The 24667-nt window shown below is 37.2% G+C and overlaps 1 protein-coding gene across 2 annotated transcripts in view; it reads left to right on the forward strand.

Moving 5' to 3' along the window:
• Positions 1–701: 701 nt before the first annotated feature.
• Positions 702–24667, forward strand: part of RAD21 (RAD21 cohesin complex component) — a 29171-nt gene continuing 5205 nt past the window's right edge. The window contains exons 1-11 of one of the 2 annotated variants that reach the window (XM_039227219.1): positions 702–917; positions 8762–8936; positions 13884–14013; positions 15199–15298; positions 17159–17265; positions 18272–18478; positions 18952–19077; positions 19413–19535; positions 21345–21568; positions 22859–23018; positions 23471–23619. In XM_039227219.1, the coding sequence (XP_039083150.1) occupies positions 8793–8936; positions 13884–14013; positions 15199–15298; positions 17159–17265; positions 18272–18478; positions 18952–19077; positions 19413–19535; positions 21345–21568; positions 22859–23018; positions 23471–23619 (1470 nt within the window). In that variant the 5' untranslated portion in view covers positions 702–917; positions 8762–8792. Of the gene's footprint in view, positions 918–7524; positions 7628–8761; positions 8937–13883; positions 14014–15198; positions 15299–17158; positions 17266–18271; positions 18479–18951; positions 19078–19412; positions 19536–21344; positions 21569–22858; positions 23019–23470; positions 23620–24667 lie in introns of those variants that run through there. The other variant, XM_039227220.1, reaches the window with a different exon arrangement.

The following is a 24667-nucleotide window of genomic DNA, read 5'->3' on the forward strand; positions in this document are numbered from 1 at the left end:
TTTCTTCCGTCCCTAGCTTATTCTCTGCCACAGGACTTCTGTACATGCTGTTCTCTCTTCCTGGGACTCAACCTCCACATCGCAGCTGCAAAATTCCTTAAGAAAGACTTTCGCTTCCACTTCCAGCTGCCCTACTTTAGGTTTCCTTGTACATTTGGCTTTTTTTCTGCCACAGTATGTCTAAAATTTTTAAAATCTCTCCCCAGCTATACTGAAAGCTCCATGGAGGCAAGTTCTATCTCTGTTGTATTCATCATTATGTCCCAGACCCCAGCTATCACAATATATGGCTCTGGGAAAACCATCTATAAATCTAGGTTGACTGAATGGACCCCTAGATTTTATGGAGCTTGTTTAAGCGTTTTATGTTACCTTCGTCACTACAGAACCATTAAAATGAGTTTGTGTCGTGGCAAACAACGATAGCTCTTCCTTCTAAAGCAAGCGCAAGGATAAAGATAAAGCCAGAGGCTCACTTCACTGGCAAGCACTGCGCTTGCGCTGTCGGCCAGGTCCTCAGCGCTTGAAGACGCTCTGGCCAGAAAATCACCTTTGCGCCTGCTCAGTTCAGGGCTGCACAACCAGGGGGCGGGGTCCAAAGGAAAGGAAATGGTCACTGCGCCTGCGTCCTCTCCCTCTCGGTCCTAGGCCGGCTGCGCAGGCGCATATGTACCATTTTGACCGTAAACATCCTGCCGATTTGAACCGAGGATTTGGGCGGCAGGAAGAGCCGCGGCGTAACGGCAGCCATCTTGTTTGTTTGAGTGAATCGGAAAGGAGGCGGTGGCTGTGGCGGCGGCGGGAGCTGCTCCGAAGCTACACCTCACTGGGGCTCCCCCCCCTTTCCCCGCCCCCTCCCCCGACCCTTTTCCCCTCCCCAGGCCACCCAGCCCGCCCAGCTCCCGGCGGAGTACAAGGTAAGATACTCGGCCAGCCCCTCTTCTCCTCCGACTCCCTCCCCCTACCCCTTCCTTCTTTCCTGCTTTCCTGGAGCCGGACTCTGGGGGTGTTGGAGGGGGGGTGCGGCGGGGGGAACGAGGGAGGAAAACGCTCGCCGTGTCCCGGGCCGGTGGCCGTGCTGCCACCGTCCGAGCTCCGGAACGGCAGCGCCGCCTGCTCAGGCCGCTTTGCCCGGGCCCGCCCTCGGCCAGGACCCGCGCAACCTGGGCCCGCATTATCGCTTGTTGGGTAACAAATGGTTCTGGTCCGTTCCAAGACCCAAAAAGCCGTTACTCCGCCAGTCCCTCGGGAGCCGCGTCTCCCCGCGGAGGCCGAGGAATCCCTGGGTCCTGGAGGGAGAGGAGGAGGTTTGAACGAGCCCGCTCTGGGACTGGGCCGCCTACTCGGGTAAAAATGGCTGTCTAGGAAGACGCGGGGCGGGCGGCGGCGGGTCGGCGCCCGCGATGGCAGCTCGGGGGGCCAGCACCCGTCTGCGAGCTTGGGTCCAGGGGTCGGAGACGTGCGGGCGCTGTGGGCCGGTAGCGCGGCGGCGGGCCCTCGCGAGGGACTGCTGCTGCTCCCCCTCCCCTTTTTTGAAAGGAAATATTTTACGTTGGGAATATTACATACTGGACAGACCAATAGAAAACGCGACCAAGGGAAGTTGCTTCTGATTCTTAGGAAATTAGCGTAATTGGTCCCCCCACCACCCTACTTTCCTAATGACTGGGGATATTGAGTGTTTCAGTGTTGATATAGAGACGCTTTGGGAAGGTGGTTTCTGACAAATGTTTGATGCCTTTCTCCTCGCTGAGAAAGTCTTTGCACTTGATCTGCTTTGATAGAGTGGGGTGACACTGTCTAGTTGCGGTGCCAGACCTAGGGCATTCTTTCCGATTTGAAAGAAGGAAACGCTGGAGGTGTCTGCCCACCCTATGATTGTTAGGCTGTCTTAAGGGTTCAAAACCGACCTTGTGTTTTTAAGGATTTCTGGTAAAGGCTTAGGTCTTACCAGCTCTCTGCAAGCGAACGTTAATATTTGCTCCCATAATGCTGTTTAGAATCCTCACTGAATTCCAGAAAAAAATTATTTTTAAAAAATTAATGCAAATGCTAGTGAGCTGTGTGAATCGGCAGAATTTTAGAGATGGGCTGGAGAAGCTTTCCTAAGTTGTGGAATCATTAAGTTTATTTTTTTTCAATGTTGGAGACAACTTATAATTATTTTTAGAAAGACAATGATGAGGACATTTATTTACCATATTCAGTGATTAAATTATTTAACAGTTCGTAAATGGTTGAGGTGACAGCACTGCAGAACTAATGAACATAGTGTTTTTCATACACAAGTCAGAATTACATTGGTAAAGAGTAACCTTATTAACTTTTTTCTTTGTGTGTAAAGACAACACATTAGTACACTCTACATTTGTTTTCTACTTAGAGTGGTATATGTTTAAAGTATTCTTAAAATTATTTCTTTCCTGATGAATTTCTATTTTTTGGAATGCAAATATTCTGAAAAATTTTATCTTTCATAGTTTGGTGTAGAAAGGAAATTTCTAATGTTTGAGAAATAAGGTGTTGTGTTTTTTGTTTAAATGTTGTGATGTCAGGTTGTTAGGCATGATCATGCTTTTGTATTTTCTGCTGTGAGATTTTTTTCAAATTTACTCTTATTTACGTCTTGGGATTGTGTTAGTATGCTGATCTGTTTCAGTTTTATAATCCTGTTTGGTTAACATCCTCGTTTCATAAATGTGAAAGCTAAGACTCAGTTGTTAAGTAACTTTTAACATTAGAGAACAATTCAGGAGGGAGCTAAATTTGAATCCAAGACCTTTTGATTGTAAAACTGTTGTTCAAAGAATGTTAGTAGCAGAAGGATGGGGAGCTCTAGTATGCAGGGCTGGAAATAACTTCTGTTCCTGAGACAGTCCCCAACTCCCGCAGAGATCACCACATTCTTATCTGAGTTAGGTATATATGTTTTCTAAGGTTAGTAAATCACTGAATTTCAACCTTACAGGTTTTTATAGTTTGTGAAAATGAACCATACAGACTAAGCAGCTTAACTTGCTGGTTAGTAGCAAAGCAGTATAATAGTTTCTACTTTGAGTAGGTGATATTTGTGTATGTTCCAAGTTAAAGTCAAACAGTACAAAAAGATAGGTGTCACTTTCCCAGCAGACCCGCTTTCCAAAGGTAACCAGTTGTCATCAGTTTCATTTGTACACCACAGATATTTTATGTAAGTGCATTAAATATATATTACAGAGCCTTCCTTTTAAAAAATACATATATATTTATATCATCGTTTAAGCCTGCACGGAATTCTGTTATATGGCTGTATTAATTTGTTAAAAGTCACTAATAAGCAGCCAAGTAAGTTGTTTCTAGTATTTTGCCATTAAAAGACATGCTGGCAAAGCAACACAGTGTTGCAGTTAGAGGTGTGAGCTCAGAAATTCAAGTTCTACTTGCATTAAATGCTAGTGACCTTTGGCACATTGTTCTCCTTTTCTTTGTTTCCTCATCTGTAAAATGGGCTGGTGCTTACCTCATATGACTGTCATGAAGAGGATGGACACATCAGTTTTTAACATTTTTTTGTTATTGTTATTAAATTATATATCTCCCGGTATGTCATGGACATTATTACTGGCAGTGCAGTTTCTGGCTCAAGCATTTGAGATTTTCATAAGATGTTGGCAAATTACTCTTGAAAGAGGTCATCCCAATTTTTACAACCATTGTCCTGCCCTGCTTTCTAACAGATGAGTGAAATACCATAATGACTGATATCATTGTAGAAACATAGCTGTAATTTGCCTTTTTTTTTTTTTTGGTAAGATCATAAAGAATTTGCCATTTTTTCCATTTCTAAATATGTTCTAAAATAGATTTGTCATTTCACTTTAGACTTAAATTACTTTTTAGGATATATTGAAAAAAGTTCACTGCTTTAGAAAAAAAATGAGAAATCCTGAAATTGCTTAAGCTGTGCTCTGGGCCAGATGTAGGCTTTATGCTAAGATCTTTTACAAAGGAATAACAGATACAGAATCTCCAGCATCTACAGAGATTAATCAACTTTTTTTTAAGATTAAAGTTTGGTAATACTAAGAAAAAAGATTGTTTAAAAAGATTGTACTTTCTCCTTATTTAGATATAAGCCAGTAGTTGCTTCAGGCGTCCTATAGTTATTAGGGTGATTTCCTCTTGCTAATTGTTTCCCAGAATAATTTTAGCACCACTTTGCTTTAGTTACCCCATCCCATGCCAAGAAGCATCTATTTAGGAATCTTTGCCTCCACATAACTGGGATATTTTAGGCATGGTACTCTGACTAGCAGCTTAAGTTCTGGCCATGAGTTACTGACACCTGTTGAAAAGTGCCAGTAGTTTTAATTTCTAAAATTTCCAGAATTTTTTACATATGTCAATTATGAGATCACTTAGTGGTGTATCTCATTTCCTTATTCATTAAGCACATATTTAGTAGTTGTCATGCAGCAGGCAGTATTCTAAGATTAAATATTAAGGAGATTTTTATTTGGAATACAGCTATCTTCTGTAGTGAAAATTGGGACTTCTTGTGTATGACAGCGACTGTATTTCTAAGAACACATTGCCATGTTAGATTTTTGCAAAATCCTGTAGACTTTATTTATAGTGCTGTAGAGGCAGCTTAATTTTCAGGCTAACAAACATTAAGTATTAAAGTAAGACCACTGCTTTGCAACATAGGCTCTCTTTGATTATAGGAAGCATATTTTGAAATACACTGCTGAGTAGGATATAAGATACACTTGATGTGTTAATATTTAATTCTATCTTAGAGTGTTGAATCTGAATTCTTCCTGCTTTTCATATTCCTTAGTCACATTTAAGAGAAAAAGTTCATAACATTGGGCAGTTGATGAAGCCTGTAGCCCATTTTGTTACTGTGTTTTTTCTTCCCTTTTGAGACAGTTTTCCTAGTGTGAATTAATGATCCTCTGTAAGCATCTGTTTCAGTGATTGAGAATTTCAGGACCCTTTACTATTAAGTGATGGAAAATGGTGAGGAGGCAAACCTGGCTGAATTACTCTTTGCACCACCACCCTCCACCCTTTCATTTTTGACAGCCATTAAGTATCTTGCCGATGATATGTTTAATATATATTTTCTGTACATCACTGGAACGAATGATCACAGTTGTTAATTCAAAGTACAATGAGCAAAATTCTCATAAAATTTACAGATTCTTATTTTAAAATGTACAGTCTGCAAAAACATGAAAATTAGAGTTAACTTACTCTGGATTTTCTTTTTAAGCTAATTAAAAAGAAATTTTACACTCCCACTGGCAGTATATAAGAGGTGAAGCTTCTCTGTATCCTCACCCGCCTTTGTTGTTGCCATTATTTTTTATTTTAGGTCTTAATAATGTTCTGTGATGTCTCGTGGGTCTAAATTTGCATTTTCTTAATGACTAGGGATGTTGAGCATCTTTTCTTGTTTGTTCTTACCTTTGGTATATCCTTTTCTGTGAAATTTCTTTCTCTTAAAGTTTATTTATTTTGAGAGGGTGCTTGCATGCACGTATGTGAGTGTGGGAGGAGCAGAGAGAGGAAGAGAGAATCGTGAGCAGCCTCCAGGATGTCCCCACAGAGCCCTAGCCGCCTGCCGGGCTTGGTCTCAGGAAACTCTGAGATCATGACCTGAGCTGAAACCAAGAGTTGGACACTTAACCGAGTGAGCCACACAGGTGCCTCTTTAACTAGACTTTTTTACTTGCATTTTTAGAATTCTTTATTCTGGTCTAGGTTCCTATCAGATGTGTCGTTTTCAGGTCCCCCTCCCCCCCCCCCATTTTGTATCTTTACATTCTCAGTGAACTCTTTAATAGAACAAAATTTCTTAATTTGATAAAGGCCACTCATTGCCTTTTTTTCCTTTCTGGGAAATGTTTTTGATGTCCTGTCTAAAAACTCTTCCCTAGCTTTAGGTACTAAAGGTTTTCCCCTCTGTTTTTTTCTAAAAATTTTATAGTTTTACATTTAAGTCTGTGATTTATTTTGAATTACTTTTTTTTTTTTTTTTTAAGCGTATTTATTAGATAGTGGGAGCAGGGGCAGAGAGAGTCTGGAGAATCCCTAGCAGGCTCCGCATAGCCAGCGTGCAGTCACACGCAGAGTCCAGTGCCGGGTCAAACCCACCATGAGATTGTGACCTGAGCCAGCCAGGCACTCCTGAATTACTTTTTATATAATGTGTGAGGTTTAAATCGAGATTCATATTTTGTGGATGATATCCAGTCACCATTTGCTGAAAAGACTATCCTTTCCCCTTTGTTGAGTTTCTTCATCCTTTTGAAAAATCATTTGGAGTATGTATGTGGATTTATTTCTGGGTTCCTGTCCTGTTTCATTTATCTGTGTATTTTTCTTTCTGCCACACAATGTTGACTATTGTAGCTATGTTATGTAAATCTTGAAATTGATTGGACAAATTAACCCCACTGTATTCTTTATTTAAACGTAGTTTTAAGGGCACCTGCGTGGCTCAGTCAGTTAAGCGTCCAACTTCGGCTCAGGTCATGATCTTGCCATTCGTGGGTTCGAGTCCGGTGTTCGGCTCTGTGCTGAGCGCTCAGACCCTAGAGCCTTTTTAAGATTTTTTCTTTTTAAGATTTTAAGATTCAGTGTCTCCCTCTCCCCTCCCCCACTTGTGCTTTCTCTCTCTTTCAAAAATAAACATTTAAAAAGATTAAAAAATAGTTTTAGCTATTCTCATTCTTTTGTCTTGCTAAAGAAGTTTTACGAAAATCTTGTCAAAGGCTATCCAAAAGACTCAGTAGGATTTTGATAGGCATTATGTTAAAGGTTCTTTTAAAACTAAACATACAGGGGTGCCTGGGTGGTTCAGTTAAGCATCCCACTTTTTGATTTCAGCTCAGGTAATTGATCTCATAGTTCCTAAGATCAAGCCCTGCATTGGACTCTGCTGACATCCCGGAGCACAGATGCTTAGGATTCTCTCTCTCCCTCTCTCTCTGCCCCATCCCACTTGCATGCACATGCACGTACTCACTGTCTCTCAAAATAAACATTGAAGAAATAATAAATATATGCTTACCGTGCTATCCAGCAATCATACTTCAGGACTTTTGCCCCCAGAGAAATGAAAACTCTATTCACCAAAAATCTATATACACAGATATTTATAGCAGTTTTATTTGAAACAGCCTCAAACTGGAAACAACCAAATATCTTTCAATAGGTGATTGACAAAGCAAATGGTATATCTATTCCATGGAATGCTACTCGTGATAAAAAGGAACATACTGTTGATAACATGCAGCAACTTGGGTGGATCTCAAAAAGAGTTTTAGGCTGCTGAATCCAAAACTTCACATACTGTATGATTCTATGTATATGACCCTCTCAAAATGACCAAATTGGAGATGAAGAACAGTGGTGGTTGCTGGGACTTAGGAATGGGGGTGACCATTAAAAAGGATAGGAGAGGGAGAGCTTTGTGTTGATGAACTAGTTTTGTATCTTATTCACTTGCAGTGGTGGTTACACAAATCTGCACATGTGATAAAATGGCATAGATACATACACATTGCATCAATGTCAGTGTCCTGGTTTTGATACTGTATGTGAGATGTCACCATTGGGGGAAACTGGTTAAAGGGTAAGTGGGACCTCTCTGTACTATTTCTGGGATTATTTCAAGATAAAAAACGTTATAAAAATATTTAAGTGCTTTTCATGTGCTATGGGTGTGCTTGAATTTATATCTATAAAAACATGACTTGTATTTTACTATAGTCATGGACTTTTTTTTTTTTTTTTAGTCATGGACATTTTAAAAGAAATTCATCTGGCAAAATAGATTTTTTTAATTCTATGTAAGGGAAAATAAATAAAGGAAATATCAATGTAGGAAATGAAGGAAACATACACAGTTAACGTACTCTGTAAACTGGAGTTTCTAGGCTGCCTTTTTTTTTTCCTTTTATATTGATACATAGCTTGCTGAAAGAAAAATGTGAATAACACTGGTATTTCTACTAAGACTATTTCAGTCATAAGATACATGTTACACTGTATCATTGTACTGAAGTTAGTGTTTAAAGTATAACTGGATAAGTGCTTTTCAAGTTCCTGAATTGAAAAAACTATATATATAATGCTTCTTAAGCCTCAGCTTTTCTAAACTACTCACCTGTAAAGGTGGGCCAACACACCTACTTTTATTTGGTACAATATGAAATGCTTGTTAGCACAGTACTTGTCATGAGATAGCAATTATCATATAAAGCATCTAGCTGAGAATCCATTGTTAATGGGGCTCTAAAAATGGAAATTTACACGTTGATTAATATCTGTGCCTGAGTATTCTTAGACATACTTTTCTTGCAGTGAAGAATATATTCTCTAGCTTTTGCCCAGAGGCAGACTCTTTCCATAGTCAGTGATCAGGGTAGGAATGGAATGAGTATTTGATGGAACATCAAAATGAAAAAGTTTTCTGGTGACAATTTTTACTTAAAAAAAAAAAAAAAACCTGGCACTTTTATTTGTGGTATGAAAATGATTTGACTATTTTGTGTCTTTTCCCTTCAGCTAATATTTTGGGGTATTTTTCTCACCCTCTCAAAACTAACACTGTAGATTATTTTTATAAATGGATACTGTACTTTTGTCAACCTTTCATAATTCTCATGTTAAAAAGAATAGGAAACTTTTATTTTCAGATTTCTTATATGTCTTGATAAATCTTTGTTTTCATATGGTAGTTAAGTTAACTTTTTTTCCCTTTCAGATTTCCTCCTGTTTCATAATCAGCCGGAACAATGTTCTACGCACATTTTGTCCTCAGTAAGAGAGGGCCTCTGGCCAAAATTTGGCTAGCGGCCCATTGGGATAAGAAGCTAACCAAAGCTCATGTGTTTGAGTGTAATTTAGAGAGCAGTGTGGAGAGTATCATTTCACCAAAGGTATGTTTGTTGTGGATATTTTTATTCACTTTGTTGATTATTGATATGTGAAACAGAATTCTATAAAACAGTTTTTTAGGTTTGCATCTTCTTTGGAGACAAAGAAAAATTTCTAGATTATCCAGAGATCCAGTTTGATATGTTTTTCCCTTTAAAAATTCTGTAGGGGCTCCTGGGTGGCTTAGTCGGTTAAGCGTCCGACTTTCGCTTAGGTCATGATCTTGCGGTTCGTGGGTTCGAGCCCCGCGTCGGGCTCTGTGCTGACTGCCAGCTCAGAGCCTGGAGCCTGTTTCAGTCTGTGACTCCCTCTCTCTCTGACCCTCCCCTGCTCATGCTATCTCTCTCTCTCTCTCTCTCTCTCTCTCTCCTAGAAATAAATCAAACATAAAAAAAAAATTCTGTAAGTGCACAGATATTTTCATTTACCTACTTTCATGGTAGATAAGTGTGAGATCAGGCACTACGCAGGTATTTCTGGATCTTAAACGTATGTATAGGTGTTTCTAATTTGGGAATTTATAAAATATTCAAAATAAGGAGCTGTTAATTAGAAACTTGTAGGGATCAGATCTAATTATCTTAGCCATCTAGTAAATAGTATCCATAATTCTTGTTCTCCTCAGCTCCACAGGCCTACTTGCTGTTTCTTGAAGATATCAAGCTTTTTTTTTTTTCCCCGTCTTGGAACTTTTTTACTCGCTGTGCTCTTCTCCTAAATATTTAATTACTGTCTGTCTCCCACTAGAATGCAGACTTCATGAGTGTCCTTACCTTATCTGCCTTGTTTACTGCTCTGTTCCTAGAGGAGCTTTTATTAACATCCCGTGAAACCGTTCTGAGACAGTGGTTTTCACTCTTTGATTACACAAATAGTGTATCTGGAAATAATCCAGGTTTTTTGTGTTGCCAAGAAAGGACCTTTACAACATACACAGTTACATGTATTAACATCATTAATGCTTCGTTGAAAAACAGATACATTGACTTCAAAATGTATAAGGACTAATCTCAAAGGAAAAGTCCTTAAAAATGATACAACACACACATATATTATATCTGTTTTAAAGGTCCGTTCCTGAACCTTGTATTAACCCATATGTGCTCTAGTTGTCCTGTTGAGAAAATAGTCCAGATACAGCTGTCTGGACCTCTCTGAGAACTGCTCTTAGAATTGGCAGTTTGGACAATGCTGGCTGGCTACCATGATGTGCTAAAGAAATAAGAGTAGTTCTTTATTGCTGAAAAGGCAAGGGAATCTCTGATGAATAAAGCTAGGATCTAAAAGAGACTTGTTCAGAAAAGTCGTGTGGGAAAGGATATGTTTTAGGTGAGAAAAGTGAAAGTTTGTAATGAGAGCTAAATTATAAAGTTTCCATCTGCGGAATTTCGGCTGGTTTTAGAGTTACAGGTAGTGGCATTTATTGGTTTTAAGGAAATTTCTGTTGTGTTATTTCTAAGATGTAAAGTGAAAACTTTACTGACAGGGAAATAGATGACCTCTAGTCCTACCACCTAGACAAACCTTTAGTGTTTTGGTATGTCTTTAAAATATGTGCCTATGTTTTACACAAATACTGCATTATATGTTTTATAACAAGACTGCATTTAGGAAAAGCTCTGTTCATAGCTTTACCATTTTTCATGGTTGCATTGTACAGTGACACAGTCTCTTACCCACAGAATTTAAATACAAAATATGGAAACAGGTCATTTTACATTCATATGTTTACTATAGAACTACTAATACATATGATTATTAGAAACTGCTCTAGATAGATGTTCCTGGGAATGTCTTAATATATGTCATATGCACTATGTTATCTTAATAATAAAAAAGCTGTTAATAAAGCCCTTAAAAAAGCCAAAACACATTTGGCCCGTGGGATTTAAGATAAAGGATTATGGACCTGTAATTCATCGTTTCAATTATACATGGTTTTACAAGTACCTATAATTTTTCCTAATTTTTAAAATTTTAATTCCACTGGTCCTGTACAGTGCAACCATTAAAATTGATAAAGATTTCTCTACTTGGAAGGACTACAGGTTTATTTTCTTCTTTTTAAAAAATAACCATTGAATAAACATCGCTTGCAAAATCTTTTGTTCACATCTGTGGGTTTTTTTTTTTTTAATGTTTATTCATTTTTGAGAGAGAGAGCACGAATAGGGGAGGGACAGAGAGAGAGAGGGAGACACAGAATCTGAAACAGGCTCCAGGCTCCGAGCTGCCAGCACAGAGCCTGATGTGATACTTGAACTCTCAAACCGTGAGATCACGACCTGAGCCGAAGTCAGACAGACGCTTAACCGACTGAGCCACCCAGGTGCCCCCCCACCTTTGTTTTGACTCAAGATTGTTTACTATGTGAAGTTAGGATACAACAAAACCAGTATTGCATGTTCAGTGTGATCTTTTGTTCCCACCTGTAAGTTTTTCCTTAGTACTGATGTTTAGGAGTATAATTGATGGGCCAGGTGGTATACTTAAAGATTTCTGATATGCATTAATAGTTTGCTCTTTGGGGAGATAGTACCACTTTGCACTACTGGTGGAATTTTGTGAGAATATGATGTTTTCTACTTTTTATAGGCATGCTTACTGAGATAAGTGAATGGAAAAAGGAGAAGTTGAGCTCTTTTCTTGAAATTGATATGTGTGACTAATCTTTAACACCCATAAGCAAATATTGAGGGTGATTTGGCTTAAAAGGATAACAAATTTTTTCATAGTATGTGCAGAGTACTTTGTACCCTGTTAGGGACACTACAAAAGAATACAAGATAATCTGATATGTGAAGGTATGTACCAATAGCCACAAAGCAAAGCATACAGTTCAGGAATAATGTAAAAAATCATAGAGGGTGTGAGAAAGAAAATTTACTTCAAAAACCGTTTCTAAGTGGGTTTGTTTTTTTTTAATGTTTGAGAGAGCACCTGCTAGTGGGGGAGGATCAGAGAGGGAGAAGGAATCCCAGGCAGGCTCTGCCCTGTCAGCCCAGAGCCTGATGTGGGTCTCCAACTCATGAACCTCAGGAACTGAACTGTGAGATCAGGAGTTGGATGCCCAACCGATTGAGCCACCTAGGCACCCCTCTAAGTGGGTTTTTATGATGTATCTTGTTTTATTTTGATAGTTCATTCTGTGGAAATAGAAATTCTAACTCGAATATTTCTATTGTTTGCTCTTATTATGCCGTTCTTGTGAGGGGGTTTTAGAACAAGTGTCAGACATACAGCTCAGTTGTAACTGCGTGCTTTCTGCCCTCTCCCCACCCCTCTGTTGGAACAGCCACTGGTCACCTCTGTAGAGCTTTCTCTGTAGGCTATTTCCCTGGGTATATAGCCTGTGTTCCTTACTACACCTATACTGTTAACGTGGGCCTGCTCAACAGCAAAAATGGACATACTTCATTTTACCTCCTCCTGTGCTAAACTCTGAACCAAACTAATCCAGAAGGAACTCTTGGGCCCAAACACCACCTTTTTAAAAAGTTGCTAACTCTTTACAAGCTAATAGCACACAATGAGTTTTCATTTTAAACCCTCCTTTCTTAGGTGAATCATAAAAGTAGATTCGTTCTTTCCCTTAGGAGCAATGTTTTAATTGGGTCTTATTTTTCATAGCAAGGATGATAAGTCCTAGATTTGATCACAAAGTTATAATTTTAGATATAACTAAGAATTAATGAAAGTAAATTTCATAATTTATGTTGTAAGTCATGTGAAGTTGACATAAAGATAGTGCCTGACGGTCCTTGTAAATGGAATCCTAGGCTGCTGTAAACAATACATAACTGAAAAATACAGTGTTTCATTTTAATAAGTAACATAACATGCTAATCATAATTGAAGCCAAATGATTAACAACTTTCTTCACTACCTTAGAATTTGAGGTCTGTTGTATGATTTGGAAAATAATTTGGGAAAGTTTGAGTTTGTGTTGTTTTGTTCTCAAAAACTTTTCCATATTCTAGCCAGAGGAAGTTTGAATCATTCTATTTAGATTGGGTGTTTACTTAGTTTTCTTTTCCCAACTACTGCATCTCATCCCACGCAAGCATTGATTGAGATCTACCTTGGGGGAAAAATACCCAAAACAGGTTGAGGAGTATATTTTCTTGTGAAAAAAAAGATGGGTTACCATTACCTTTCATCTGTTATTATGCCTTCCAGTCAACAGATAAACTCAGTGACAAAGGTCTTAAACAGGAAATTAACAGGGTTACTTAATTAGAAGTTTGGAATAGGAAGATTTAGGATTAGTTGAGTTCATTCAATGATCTCATTCATCTAAGGACTCAACCAATCTCCTGTTGGCTTCTTGTTCTTATACTTAGGGTCTCATGACTACAGGCACCTCCAGACTCCACTTGCTCACAGCACAGGAGGGAAAAGAGAGGGAGGCATTGTTGTTATTGGGAAAATCTTTCTCAGAAACTGACATACTTTGCATTTCTTTCTTGTTGGTTAAACTGGGTTATGTGCCCACTCAAGAAGCATTAGCAAAGAGGAATGAGACCATTCTTCAAGGCTGGGAATGTTCACTCCCCAGACAAATACAGAGTTCAGCTAGCTTGCAAGGAGCAGTCGCTCTGGATTGGCAAAAAAAAGTGCCACCTATTCCTTCATGTGCTTATGATGGCAATCTGTGGGATGCCGTAGCTGCATAGCTGCTGCTGCATAGCTACCTTCACATCTGTGTTCACTCATGAATTGCTGCCAGTCTAGTCGTGGTCACCACAGATAGTCAAAATTTATAGGTAAAGGCACAAATAAAATAGATACAGGTGATTTATAAGGTAACTTAAATAATTAAAAGTATGAAGACACAAAGTGAAAGCTGCCCTTAAATTGCACAAAATACAAGCTTTGAGGTATGATTACCTCTAAAACCAAAAACATTAACTTTGTAAATTAGATTAATATTAATGCTTTATTCCTAGGTGAAGATGGCCCTCCGAACATCAGGACATCTTTTACTGGGAGTAGTTCGAATCTATCACAGAAAAGCCAAATATCTCCTTGCAGACTGTAATGAAGCATTCATTAAGATAAAGATGGCTTTTCGGCCAGGTATTGTTGACCTTTTTTATTTAACCCTTGAATTTTCTCATGTAGTATGAAACTGCAAAACCTATATTCTAGTTCCACTTGTTTTATTCTAACTGTACTATAGGGGAACCCTTCGAAAATAGGGCAAGACTTGAAGAGGCAGTGGTTCAAGGGAAGAAACCCACTTCAGTCGTGCATACGGAATTATGGCAGTCACCTTTTTAATGCCTTTTCATCATCTTATGTAGTTGAACTGAGTCAGTTGAAATGTTGAAAACTGATTGGTACATGAATTTTTAAAATGTAGCTCAGAAAAGAAAATCGTAGGATTTAAAATGTTTTTCCTGAATACTTTTAGTGTATTCTTAAAATTCACTTCTAATGTGAGACTTTTATTAAATGTTATCTATAGTGTTGTTGCTTTAGATAGTGATTGACTCTAAATATGGATTCTACCAACCAAATTTCCATCTGCATAGGTAATGTATTTATCTGAATTCATGTCATTTTATAATTTTTAAAGCACTGATGAAATTTTATCCTAATTAAAATAATAATGTATAGGAGAGATGCCTCATATGGTAGTTTCTACTGTGGTTGTGTTTTAGTGCTTCAATTTATTTTAATATATGAACAGTGAAATTTTTGAGATCTAAGATTTTATTTAAAAGCAAGATGTTTAGGTAGAGGCTATGGTACTTGAATGATTTCTAACATGTGGATACTAATTGCATTTTGCTTAAGTAACCATTTTTTTTATTCTTGTCTTTTTAAAAGTAATGCATTTTTAGCATACACTGCTTGAAGAATATAAGGAAAACTAAAAATAAAACTAAAATAATGTAATCCCACTTACCCTAAAATAACCAACTCCTCTTGACATTTAGGGTGCTCCTTCCCAGTCATTCCCCTTCTTCATAAATGTCATGTTTATTAAGAAAACTGTTATCAATATTTATTCGTTATGTCGTTTTCAAGTCTTAATCACCTTAATGCATTATTAGTGCTTTGACTTTGTTTTGGAAAGCAAGTAGTTTGGCTTATGAGTATAGAAAAACAAAAGTAGTTGAGTTTTGGTGGTACTTTGCATACATTATCAATCTTTCGGGACTGTAAGTTTAGGAGATTATTCTGATTTTACCTTCCTCTGATCCCTAGATAATCTGTGACATAATCAAGCCTTCAAGCTTACCATTTCTTTTCCAGGTGTTGTTGACCTGCCTGAAGAAAATCGAGAAGCTGCTTACAATGCTATTACCTTACCTGAAGAATTTCATGACTTTGATCAGCCACTGCCTGACTTAGAGTATGTCCCTCCCTCTTTTAATTGTTGACTTGTCTACAGATAACATTATAAGTTTCCAGATGTATAATCTTCCTTGGAATGTTTTGACATCAAGTTAACATGAGGCTAAAATATATAAGCTTTCAATTAACATAGTGTATAGTGTATAAATATGTATATGTATAAGTATAATATAGAGTATAAATATGAAATATACAATCTAGAATTGCTTCTATAAGTAAGCTGTATAGATATCAACTTAAAGCTAAGATAGGAGAATTCAGATGTGCTTAGGCCAAAGCTTGTGAAAACTAAACAATTTTCCAGGTTTTTGCATATCACTAAACATGAACCATTGCTTCATGATTAATTAAGAGGACAAAGTTGTACAGAGATGACTATTATAGCAGAATACTATAGTGTATTTCTTTTTTCTCAAGTCCTCAAAATTCAGCTATCCATCACCATGACAGGGAATGTGCCTATAACTTTCCATGTGATTTAGTAGCACAGAGTGACAACCAAGAAACCCTTACACCAGACCCTATTTTATTTTTGGACAAATTTCTCTGCTTTGTAAAAATGATCTAGGACTCCTGATTATGATTTGTTTGCGTGTGTGAGTATGAATTAATGCCAGGTGCTATCTAGCTGCTTTCCTGTTCCTTTTTCCTCTTACACTTCCATTTTTAAAAATGTTTTATCATGGAAATTTAACAGCCAAGTAGTAGATTAGTATTATGAACCCCATATACTGATCAACCAGTTTCTTTAATTATGAATATGTTGCCGGTTTTATTTCATATGTATTTCCCCCAACTCAGCCTCCAATCCCCACTGGATTATTTTAAAGAATATATATCATACTTCCTCTGTAAATACTTCAGTATGTATCTCTTGAGGTAAGGAATTTTCTAAATATATCCATAATAACATCCCATTTTTAAAATACATTACAGTGATTCTGAATGTGATATCTAGTTGGCATTCAAGTGTCCTCAGTTGACACATAGGCCTTTTTCCCCCAGTTTAAGTTAGGGTCTATAAACGTTCTGCAAACTGCATTTGGTTGGTATGTTTCAGAAGTCTCTCATGTTTTTATTGGAATTTGTTTGCTAAAAAAATCCAGATGTTTTGTTTTGAAGCATTTACATTCTGAATTTGGCTGATGATATTCCACATTGTTTAATGTTACATGTTTTTTATTTAATATTTTTAAATAATAAGAGAGATTATTTGTTAGAAGAATAAACAGTCTCCGAAAAGCTGGGTAGCTAGCTCATAACACCTGTAAGTTTCACAACCCTGGTGAAAACTCATGCCTATCTCAAACATGCACTGCTAAGTTTTTTCTCTGTATACTGTTACCTTATGTAGTGATTTCAGCATATTCTATTTTGCCTGCTGGTCATTTATGGTTTTTAAATTTGCATACAAAATAAATTCCAAATCATTGTTACGATTCTTAAATTGTAGGGGTGCTTGGGTGGCTCAGTCAGTTAAGCGTCCAACTTCAGATCAGGTCATGATCTGGAGGTCCATGGGTTCCAGTCCCACATCGGGCTCTGTGCTGACAGCTCAGAGCCTGGAGCCTGCTTTGAATTCTGGGTTTCCCTTGCTCTCTGCCCCTCCCCCACGCATGCTCTGTCTCTTTCTATCTCTCAAAAATGAATAAACGTTTAAAAAAGAATTTAAAAAGATTCTTAAATTGTATTTAGTATCATATATTAAGACTCTTAAACTATGATAATATGTGTGCATGTTTTTTCATTATAGAGAGAATTAGGATTTATATATACGTGTGTGTATATATATATGTAAAACACACACACATATAACGGTAAGACTTGAGACTAAAATGTATTTGAAATTCTTTTAAAGTGACATAGACGTGGCCCAGCAGTTCAGCCTGAACCAGAGTAGAGTGGAAGAAATAACCATGAGAGAAGAAGTTGGGAACATCAGTATTCTGCAAGAAAATGATTTTGGTAATAGAGAAACAGATCACTAGCCACTGACTAATAATGTTAGAATTATGTTGTTGCACTACTAGCAATTTGAAAAAACCCAGATATATGTTACAGTCATGTTGACAGGAAAACAAAATTTCATCTCCTGTATTTTCATCCAGAAAAGAACTTGCTTTCCTACCAGTATCTGAACCATCACTTCCATTTATGCACCAAACTTGATTTCTTTCTTTGCCTACTCCTGCCTCCCATACACCATGATGGAACCTATGTATGGATATGTGTGAAAAATTCCAACATTGAAGTCATACCCACTTTTATAAACTAATCACTTAGGAACAATTTCATTATGTCCCGACTATTCTTTTTGAATAGTGTTTAAAACAAGTTGCCAAATGGGGCGCCTGAGTGGCTTAGTCGGTTAAGTGTCCGACTTTTGCTTAGGTCATGATCTCGCGGTTCGTGGGTTCGGGCCCCGCGTCGGGCTCTGTGCTGACTGCCAGCTCAGAGCCTGGAGCCTATTTCAGAGTCTGTGTCTCCCTCTCTCTCTGACCCTCCCCTGTTCACGCTGTCTCTCTCTATCCTAGAAATAAATAAAAATATTTAAAAAAAAAAAAAAAAAGAAACAAGTTGCCAAAGTATTTTCTTGATGAAAATACTTGATGTTACACATTGTAAGAGTTTAAGTCTGAATATTTATGCGACCTAACCTATACACATATTTAATATATTTAAGATAATTTAAATTTGGATTCTGCTCTTGAATTTGCTAGCCGTGCCCCAGAATCCGTTTATGAAATACAAATGCTAAAGGTTTAAAGGTATTTTTTTTGGTTTTTGGTTTTTGGGGGTTTTTTTGTTTTTTCTTTTAAAGGTTTAAAGTTTAGATATTTTAATACTCAAATAAGACTTCCATAAGTAGATGTGGCATCACAATTATAATAAATCATCAGCTGTTTTTTTTTTTTTTTTTTAAACAACAGTGTTTGTAACTTTGTTCACCTAATAACTGAAATTTGTTCAGGTGACTTTGGAATGGATGATCGTGAGATAATGAGAGAAGGCAGCGCTTTTGAGGATGACGACATGTTAGTGAGCACTAGCGCTTCTAACCTCCTGTTAGAGCCTGAACAGAGCACCAGCAACCTGAATGAGAAAATTAACCATTTAGAATATGAAGACCAATATAAGGATGACAACTTTGGAGAAGGAAATGATGGTGGTATATTAGGTAGGTCACAACAAGGTGGTTATTCTGTCATTTCTTTGTACAAGTGTGGTGGTTTAGAGCAGTCACTAATTTTAGGCCTTAAGCAGCTCTTTAGATGTATGTGTGTGGATTGTGACCAATTGATTTAATTAAAGTTCTCTGTGAAACTGTATCCTAAAAATGATATAATGTACCTGATTGTTAAAGGTGCTTGTCTCAGAGTTTTAAGGTTTACTAGTTCTTAAAACTTGTCTATTTGTGTTTGATATATATATTAAGTAAATATGTTTTCAATAGAGATAGGAACTAGAAAATATAAATTAAGAATGAGAAATTTTTTCATACATACTTTTGTATGCTGCCTTGAAGAGAAACAGATGGAAGTTGAAGGTTTTTAATTTGGTTAATTTTAATGTAATTGTACTTCCCAGTGATTGGCTATTCTTTAAGCATTTCTTACTCAAGTTATAACTAAATTACATTCCCTATTTCAGATGACAAACTTATAAGTAATAACGATGGTGGTATCTTTGACGACCCCCCTGCCCTGTCTGAGGCAGGTGTGATGTTGCCAGAGCAGCCTGCACATGATGATATGGATGAGGATGATAACGTATCAAGTAAGCATTTCCTGTTCAGTGACCTGGCCGTGATTTATGGCAGCTAGAAAGGTACTTCGTGTAGGAGACTGAAACTCAGAGTCCCGGCTTTTAACGAATTATACATCTTCTTAAAAGCAGTGCTGAGATCTGATTCTCTTGCATATTTAACTCTGTGTCCCTCCAGAGGTGAACCCTACTGGCCAAAAAAGGGGAGGGACTCCTTCATAACTAGAAAAGTGTTTGTTATTGGTACCAGTGGGTTTCTTGCAGTTTCTCAAGGGGATTTTTCCCCCCATTTGTAGGAGATGTATTATATACCCCAGGCTTTTGTGACCAGATTTCTGTTTTTATAGTGGGTGGGCCCGATAGTCCTGATTCAGTGGACCCTGTTGAACCAATGCCAACTATGACTGATCAGACAACACTTGTTCCAAATGAGGAAGAAGCCTTTGCTTTGGAACCTATTGATATCACTGGTGAGCAGACTTTTTGACTTATAAATTTTAGAATATAAGGTCCTAGTTCTGGCTGCTCTTCTCTAATCTGCTTCTCTTGTTTTAGATAACTAAGCTTCTTTCCTTTTGTCAGGCATCTATGCTAAAATCTTTAGTTATAATTAAGTATCTTACAGAATATCTGTACAGGTTGCTCTGAAATATAAACATAGAGAACACATTTTTTGCTAATGTGTATCTTAGTCTTTTGGGGTTCCCAAAATACTAAAGGTCATGTGTAACAATTAGAAAACACTGTAAGGCATTTTACAGTGGAAGTACAAGATTACCTTCCAAGAGTTCTAGATTCTGTAGAGTTGGGCTACAATCTGGGAAAACCTGAGCATATTTTTTTTTTTAACTGAAAATGTGATAGATTCTACAATAAGCACTTTTAGTGCTTATTAAGAAACAGCAAAACATATCTGGATGCTGCTTCTCCATAAAAGGCCATTTAAGATAGGTAATTTGGATGTGACACTAAAATTTCTAGATGGTTTATGGGTACAGTGGGGTAGAATATTGAAATTAGTTATAGTTCAGGATATAGCTATCACTTGTAAATAGAACAGGATTTTTAAGTTTTCTCCTTAGAATTTGATCACCAAAAATGTGACTTGGGCTTCTGGTATATAAAGAGTGCTTGGTAGACATCTATTTAGAAACTGAAAATACAACAAAGAACAAGTCTGTACTTGAGTTTGAACATACTATATTAGTGACCAGTATTGTAGAGAACTATAAATGATGCAAAAAGGATACACTGCACTGTTTAAAATAGGATAATCAGGATGCGTGGGTGGCTGAGTTGAGCATCCCAACTTTGGCTCAGGTCGTAATCTCAGTTTGTGAGTTCGAACCACTCATCGGGCTCGTTACTGTCAGCGCAGAGCCCACTTAGGATACTCTGCCCCTCCCCCACTTGGCACTCTCTAAAAAAATAGTAAAAAAAAAAAAAAGGATAAGCAGGCTTTGCAGTCTGTTTTAAGAACTTTGACTTTCAGAGACAGGAACTCAGTAGCTGGAGGATAAGGGTTGGACAGAGGCTATCACCATATAACATCTTTTTGAATCTTGAACTCCTCGAATATTTTACACATAAAAATCAATGGGAGTATAACATTTCTGACAAAATGTGATGTTGAATTTGTAGCTTAAGAAATTAAGAGAATGCAGTCTACAGAGTTTTTAGTAAGGATTACAAATGAATATACAGTAAGTAGGGTGGAGGTCCAGGTCCATCTGACTGTGCGCTTTTTTTTCTTCATCCATCTGCTTGTACATATGTGAATTCTGACTTTTCCACTAAAAATCATAGTGATTGCAACACTTTATGGAGGACTAAGTATCTTACAATCCCTGTAAGTGGCTTGTATTTCAAATGAGAACATAAAGAGATAAGCAAGATAAAGTCAACTTTTCTTAATGGTCACATGGGTAATAATCACAAAACCCAGTTCTTGATCCCAAATCTGAATCAAGTGTAGTAGGTTTTTTGTTTACACTATAAACCTGCTTGGGGAAAAATATATTGGTACTTGCATAATTTTACTCATTTTGTGCTTAACGTCTATCCATATTCATTCATTCAGCTAATTTTTATCGAGCATCTATTGTATGCCACTTCTATTCTACATGGTACTGCAGAAACATCAGTTAAAACAGATTCTGCCTTCTTGGTGTTTTTTTCCCAGGTGTATAGAAAAGCAGGGATACAATGAGATCAAGTCTAGTACTTTGTTTTGTGATGGCCTCACGGGAAAATGACCTTATTTTCTTCTGTCATTCCAGTCAAAGAAACAAAAGCCAAGAGGAAGAGGAAGCTGATTGTTGATAGTGTCAAAGAGTTGGATAGTAAGACCATTAGAGCCCAGCTTAGTGATTATTCTGATATTGTTACTACTTTGGATCTGGCACCACCCACCAAGAAATTGATGATGTGGAAAGAAACAGGGGGAGTGGAAAAACTCTTCTCCTTACCTGCTCAGCCTTTATGGAATAACAGACTACTGAAGGTAATAGAGTTTGCAGAATTTTTTTAAATTTTTAAAACTTCTGAATCATTTTTTATCAAGTATTTAACTATATAGCACTTTTGTTTACTTAAATCACAATATACTGAATATAACCTGACCTGAAAGATTGTGTTGACACCTGCATTTCTCAAAGATGTAGAAGGAAGTTTTTTTGTACAAAAAAGCTACTATGGTTTTTAATAATGCTCTCTCTGATAAATTACTAGTTCTGTTACCTTAGCGTACAATGTACTTCAAGTCTACAGATACTCATTTCAAGCTAAACCATGGTGTGGTTCTCCTTTTCCCGGAAATAGAATTCTCTTCTGGGGCACCAGGGTGGCTTAGTCCATTGAGCACCCAACACTTGGTTTCCACTCAGATCACAATTTCATGGTTTGAGGCCTGCTTGGGATCCTCTCTCTCTGCCCTTCCCCTGCTTGTGCTGTCTCTCTCTCAAAATAAGGCCAGAAATTTTTTTTTTCAGTGAGAGAATTACTTTCACCTGTACACTCTTTTTTGCTCATTTTAGTTTTAGACTATTCCAAAACAAGGTTCTAAAGTGGAGAATGCTGAGTGAAGCAGTGCTATTCGACTGTTATTCTAATGTTGAAATATGCATAGAATTGATTTTACAATAGTGTAAAGTAGTTCAGAGCAGCAGTGCTGTTGTCAAATTTATTTATTGGAATCCAGTGATGTAATTATTTAGAAGAAAGTCTTTAAGGTATTTATATTCTTTGCCTCAGTGATCTCATTATTAGGTAAATTCCTAAGGAAGTAATTCAAAATAAAGGAAAAAAAGCCATTTCTGTGAGGGTGTCCGTTAGAACAGAATAGCAAAAAATGGTTCAGGTGTGCTATATAGAGACATACGTAACAGTTATTAAAATTATTAAAAATAGTAAGATTTCCATGTAATACTAAGTGAAGAAAACAGTAGTATGTAAAACCACTTGATATGTTTCCAGTTAGGTTAAGTGTATGAATATGAAAATAAACTGCAGGCAAATTTAAAATTTTAATGTTCTCTCCAAGTTACAAAACAGTGGATAATTTTTATTTCTTCATTGACTTTTTCAAAATTGCTGCACTTAAAACTTGTTAACCTGTATTTAAAAATTAAGATGGAATGAAGTGTGGATTTAACATTAAGTAGAAATTATACATTATTACAACTATATTAAAATGTACTTAAATACATTTTAAGTTAGAAAAATAGAAATGTTAGTGATTTTAATGTGATTTTTACTTTATAATTGAGATTTTTTTTTTTCCCTTTTTTCCTAGCTCTTCACACGCTGTCTTACACCACTAGTACCAGAAGATCTTAGAAAAAGGAGGAAAGGAGGAGAGGCTGATAATTTGGATGAATTCCTCAAAGAATTTGAAAATCCAGAGGTGCCCAGAGAGGACCAGCAGCAGCAGCACCAGCAGCGTGATGTCATCGGTATGTTCTGTTGGACTAGTTCCTTGATGAAGTTTAAATGAGCATTTGGCTTAAGATTTACCTATATATTGCCAAAGTGAAAGAAATGGGAACAAAGGAGTATACTCAAGTTTTTGGACCAGGAAATACATTCCTTACTATAGCTGTTGAATTGCTTTATTAAATAGGAAGCTTTTGTTTTTGGAGAGGTTTAAAGTTTAGGACTGGCTGAGTAATCTTCTGCTAAAAGGATTATCCTGCATTGGGTTGGAGGTGGTGAGACTTGTCCTTTTTAGGCCCTTTTCCACCTTTAAATGTATCGACAACTTGAGTGATCTTTGGAATGGTAAGTTGTATTTGGCCTTCTTCATTAGAGAAAAAATACTTTTGTCCTAATAAAATATTAAAAGTAAATTCTCTAAAATATTAGTAAAGACTGTGTGATCTATGTCTCTTCATATGACCAATTGCAGATGAGCCCATTTTGGAAGAGCCAAGCCGCCTCCAGGAGTCAGTGATGGAGACCAGCAGGACAAACTTGGATGAGTCAGCCATGCCCCCACCACCTCCCCAGGGAGTGAAGCGAAAAGCAGGACAAATTGAACCAGAGCCTGTGATCCCTGTAAGTAAGCATATCAGTCATTAAGAATTTTAGATCCCTAGTAACAGTGTTATCTAAGGAACCCTTATGAAGTATTAATGGCATGGAGTGGGTCTACAGAGAAAGAATGGCAGCCGAAGGTGAGAGCACAGGGTCCCCTAAGTGGGAGAAGATATATGGGACTTAGAGCCTTTCTGACTTTTCTTGGATAGTCTTGTTTCAGAGGGGCCTATGTGGAATCCTGGACTCTGACCTTGGGTCCAGTTTATTATTTTTCTCTCTCAAACATTAGTCCAGGTGAATCTGATAATTCTAGATTAAAGATGAAAATCATTATATAGAAGCTGTTAAATTCTTCAGGTATCAAATAGGTCATGAGTAAAGTGAACACAGGTGGTTATTTTTGTAATTAACACCTAGTTCCAGGTGTCTGACCAGTTTTAATAGTGGTTTTCATTTCCTTGTCAGCAAGATTGAATACTTTTTCTCCAGTTTGAGATAAAATTGACATACGTATTAGTTTACAGTATACAACATAATGATTTGATATTATGGAATCATTTCACCACACACACACACACACAGAGAGTCTTACATGATTACTTTTTTTCTTGTCCTGAGAACTTATAAGATCGCCATACTGTGTATTAGATCTCCAAAACTTAACTATAAGTTTATACTCTGACCATCTTCCTAGTAACTACTGTTGTACTTTGCTTTTATGAACTCATCTTTTTTTAGATTCTACATGTGAAATCATATAGCATTTGTCTTTCTCTGACTTACTTCACACTTCACTTAGCATAATGCCCTCAGTCTGTCCGTGTTATCACAAAAGGCGGGATTTTCTTACTCGTGGTAAATGTTCCATAGTATATGTATCATATCTTAGCTGTTGTAAATAATGCTGCAGTGAACAATTGTGGTTTTGATTTGCATTTCCTTCAGAGATGTTAAGCACCATTTCATGGACCTTTTGGCCATCTATAGGGTCTTTGGAAAATGTTTATTCACCTCCTGTGTCCATTTTTTAATCACACTGGTTTTAATTTTGCTCTTGAATTGTGTG

Source organism: Hyaena hyaena, unplaced genomic scaffold (genome assembly GCF_003009895.1).
Source record: "Hyaena hyaena isolate Hyena2069 unplaced genomic scaffold, ASM300989v1 scaffold_26, whole genome shotgun sequence".
Classification (NCBI taxonomy): domain Eukaryota; kingdom Metazoa; phylum Chordata; class Mammalia; order Carnivora; family Hyaenidae; genus Hyaena; species Hyaena hyaena.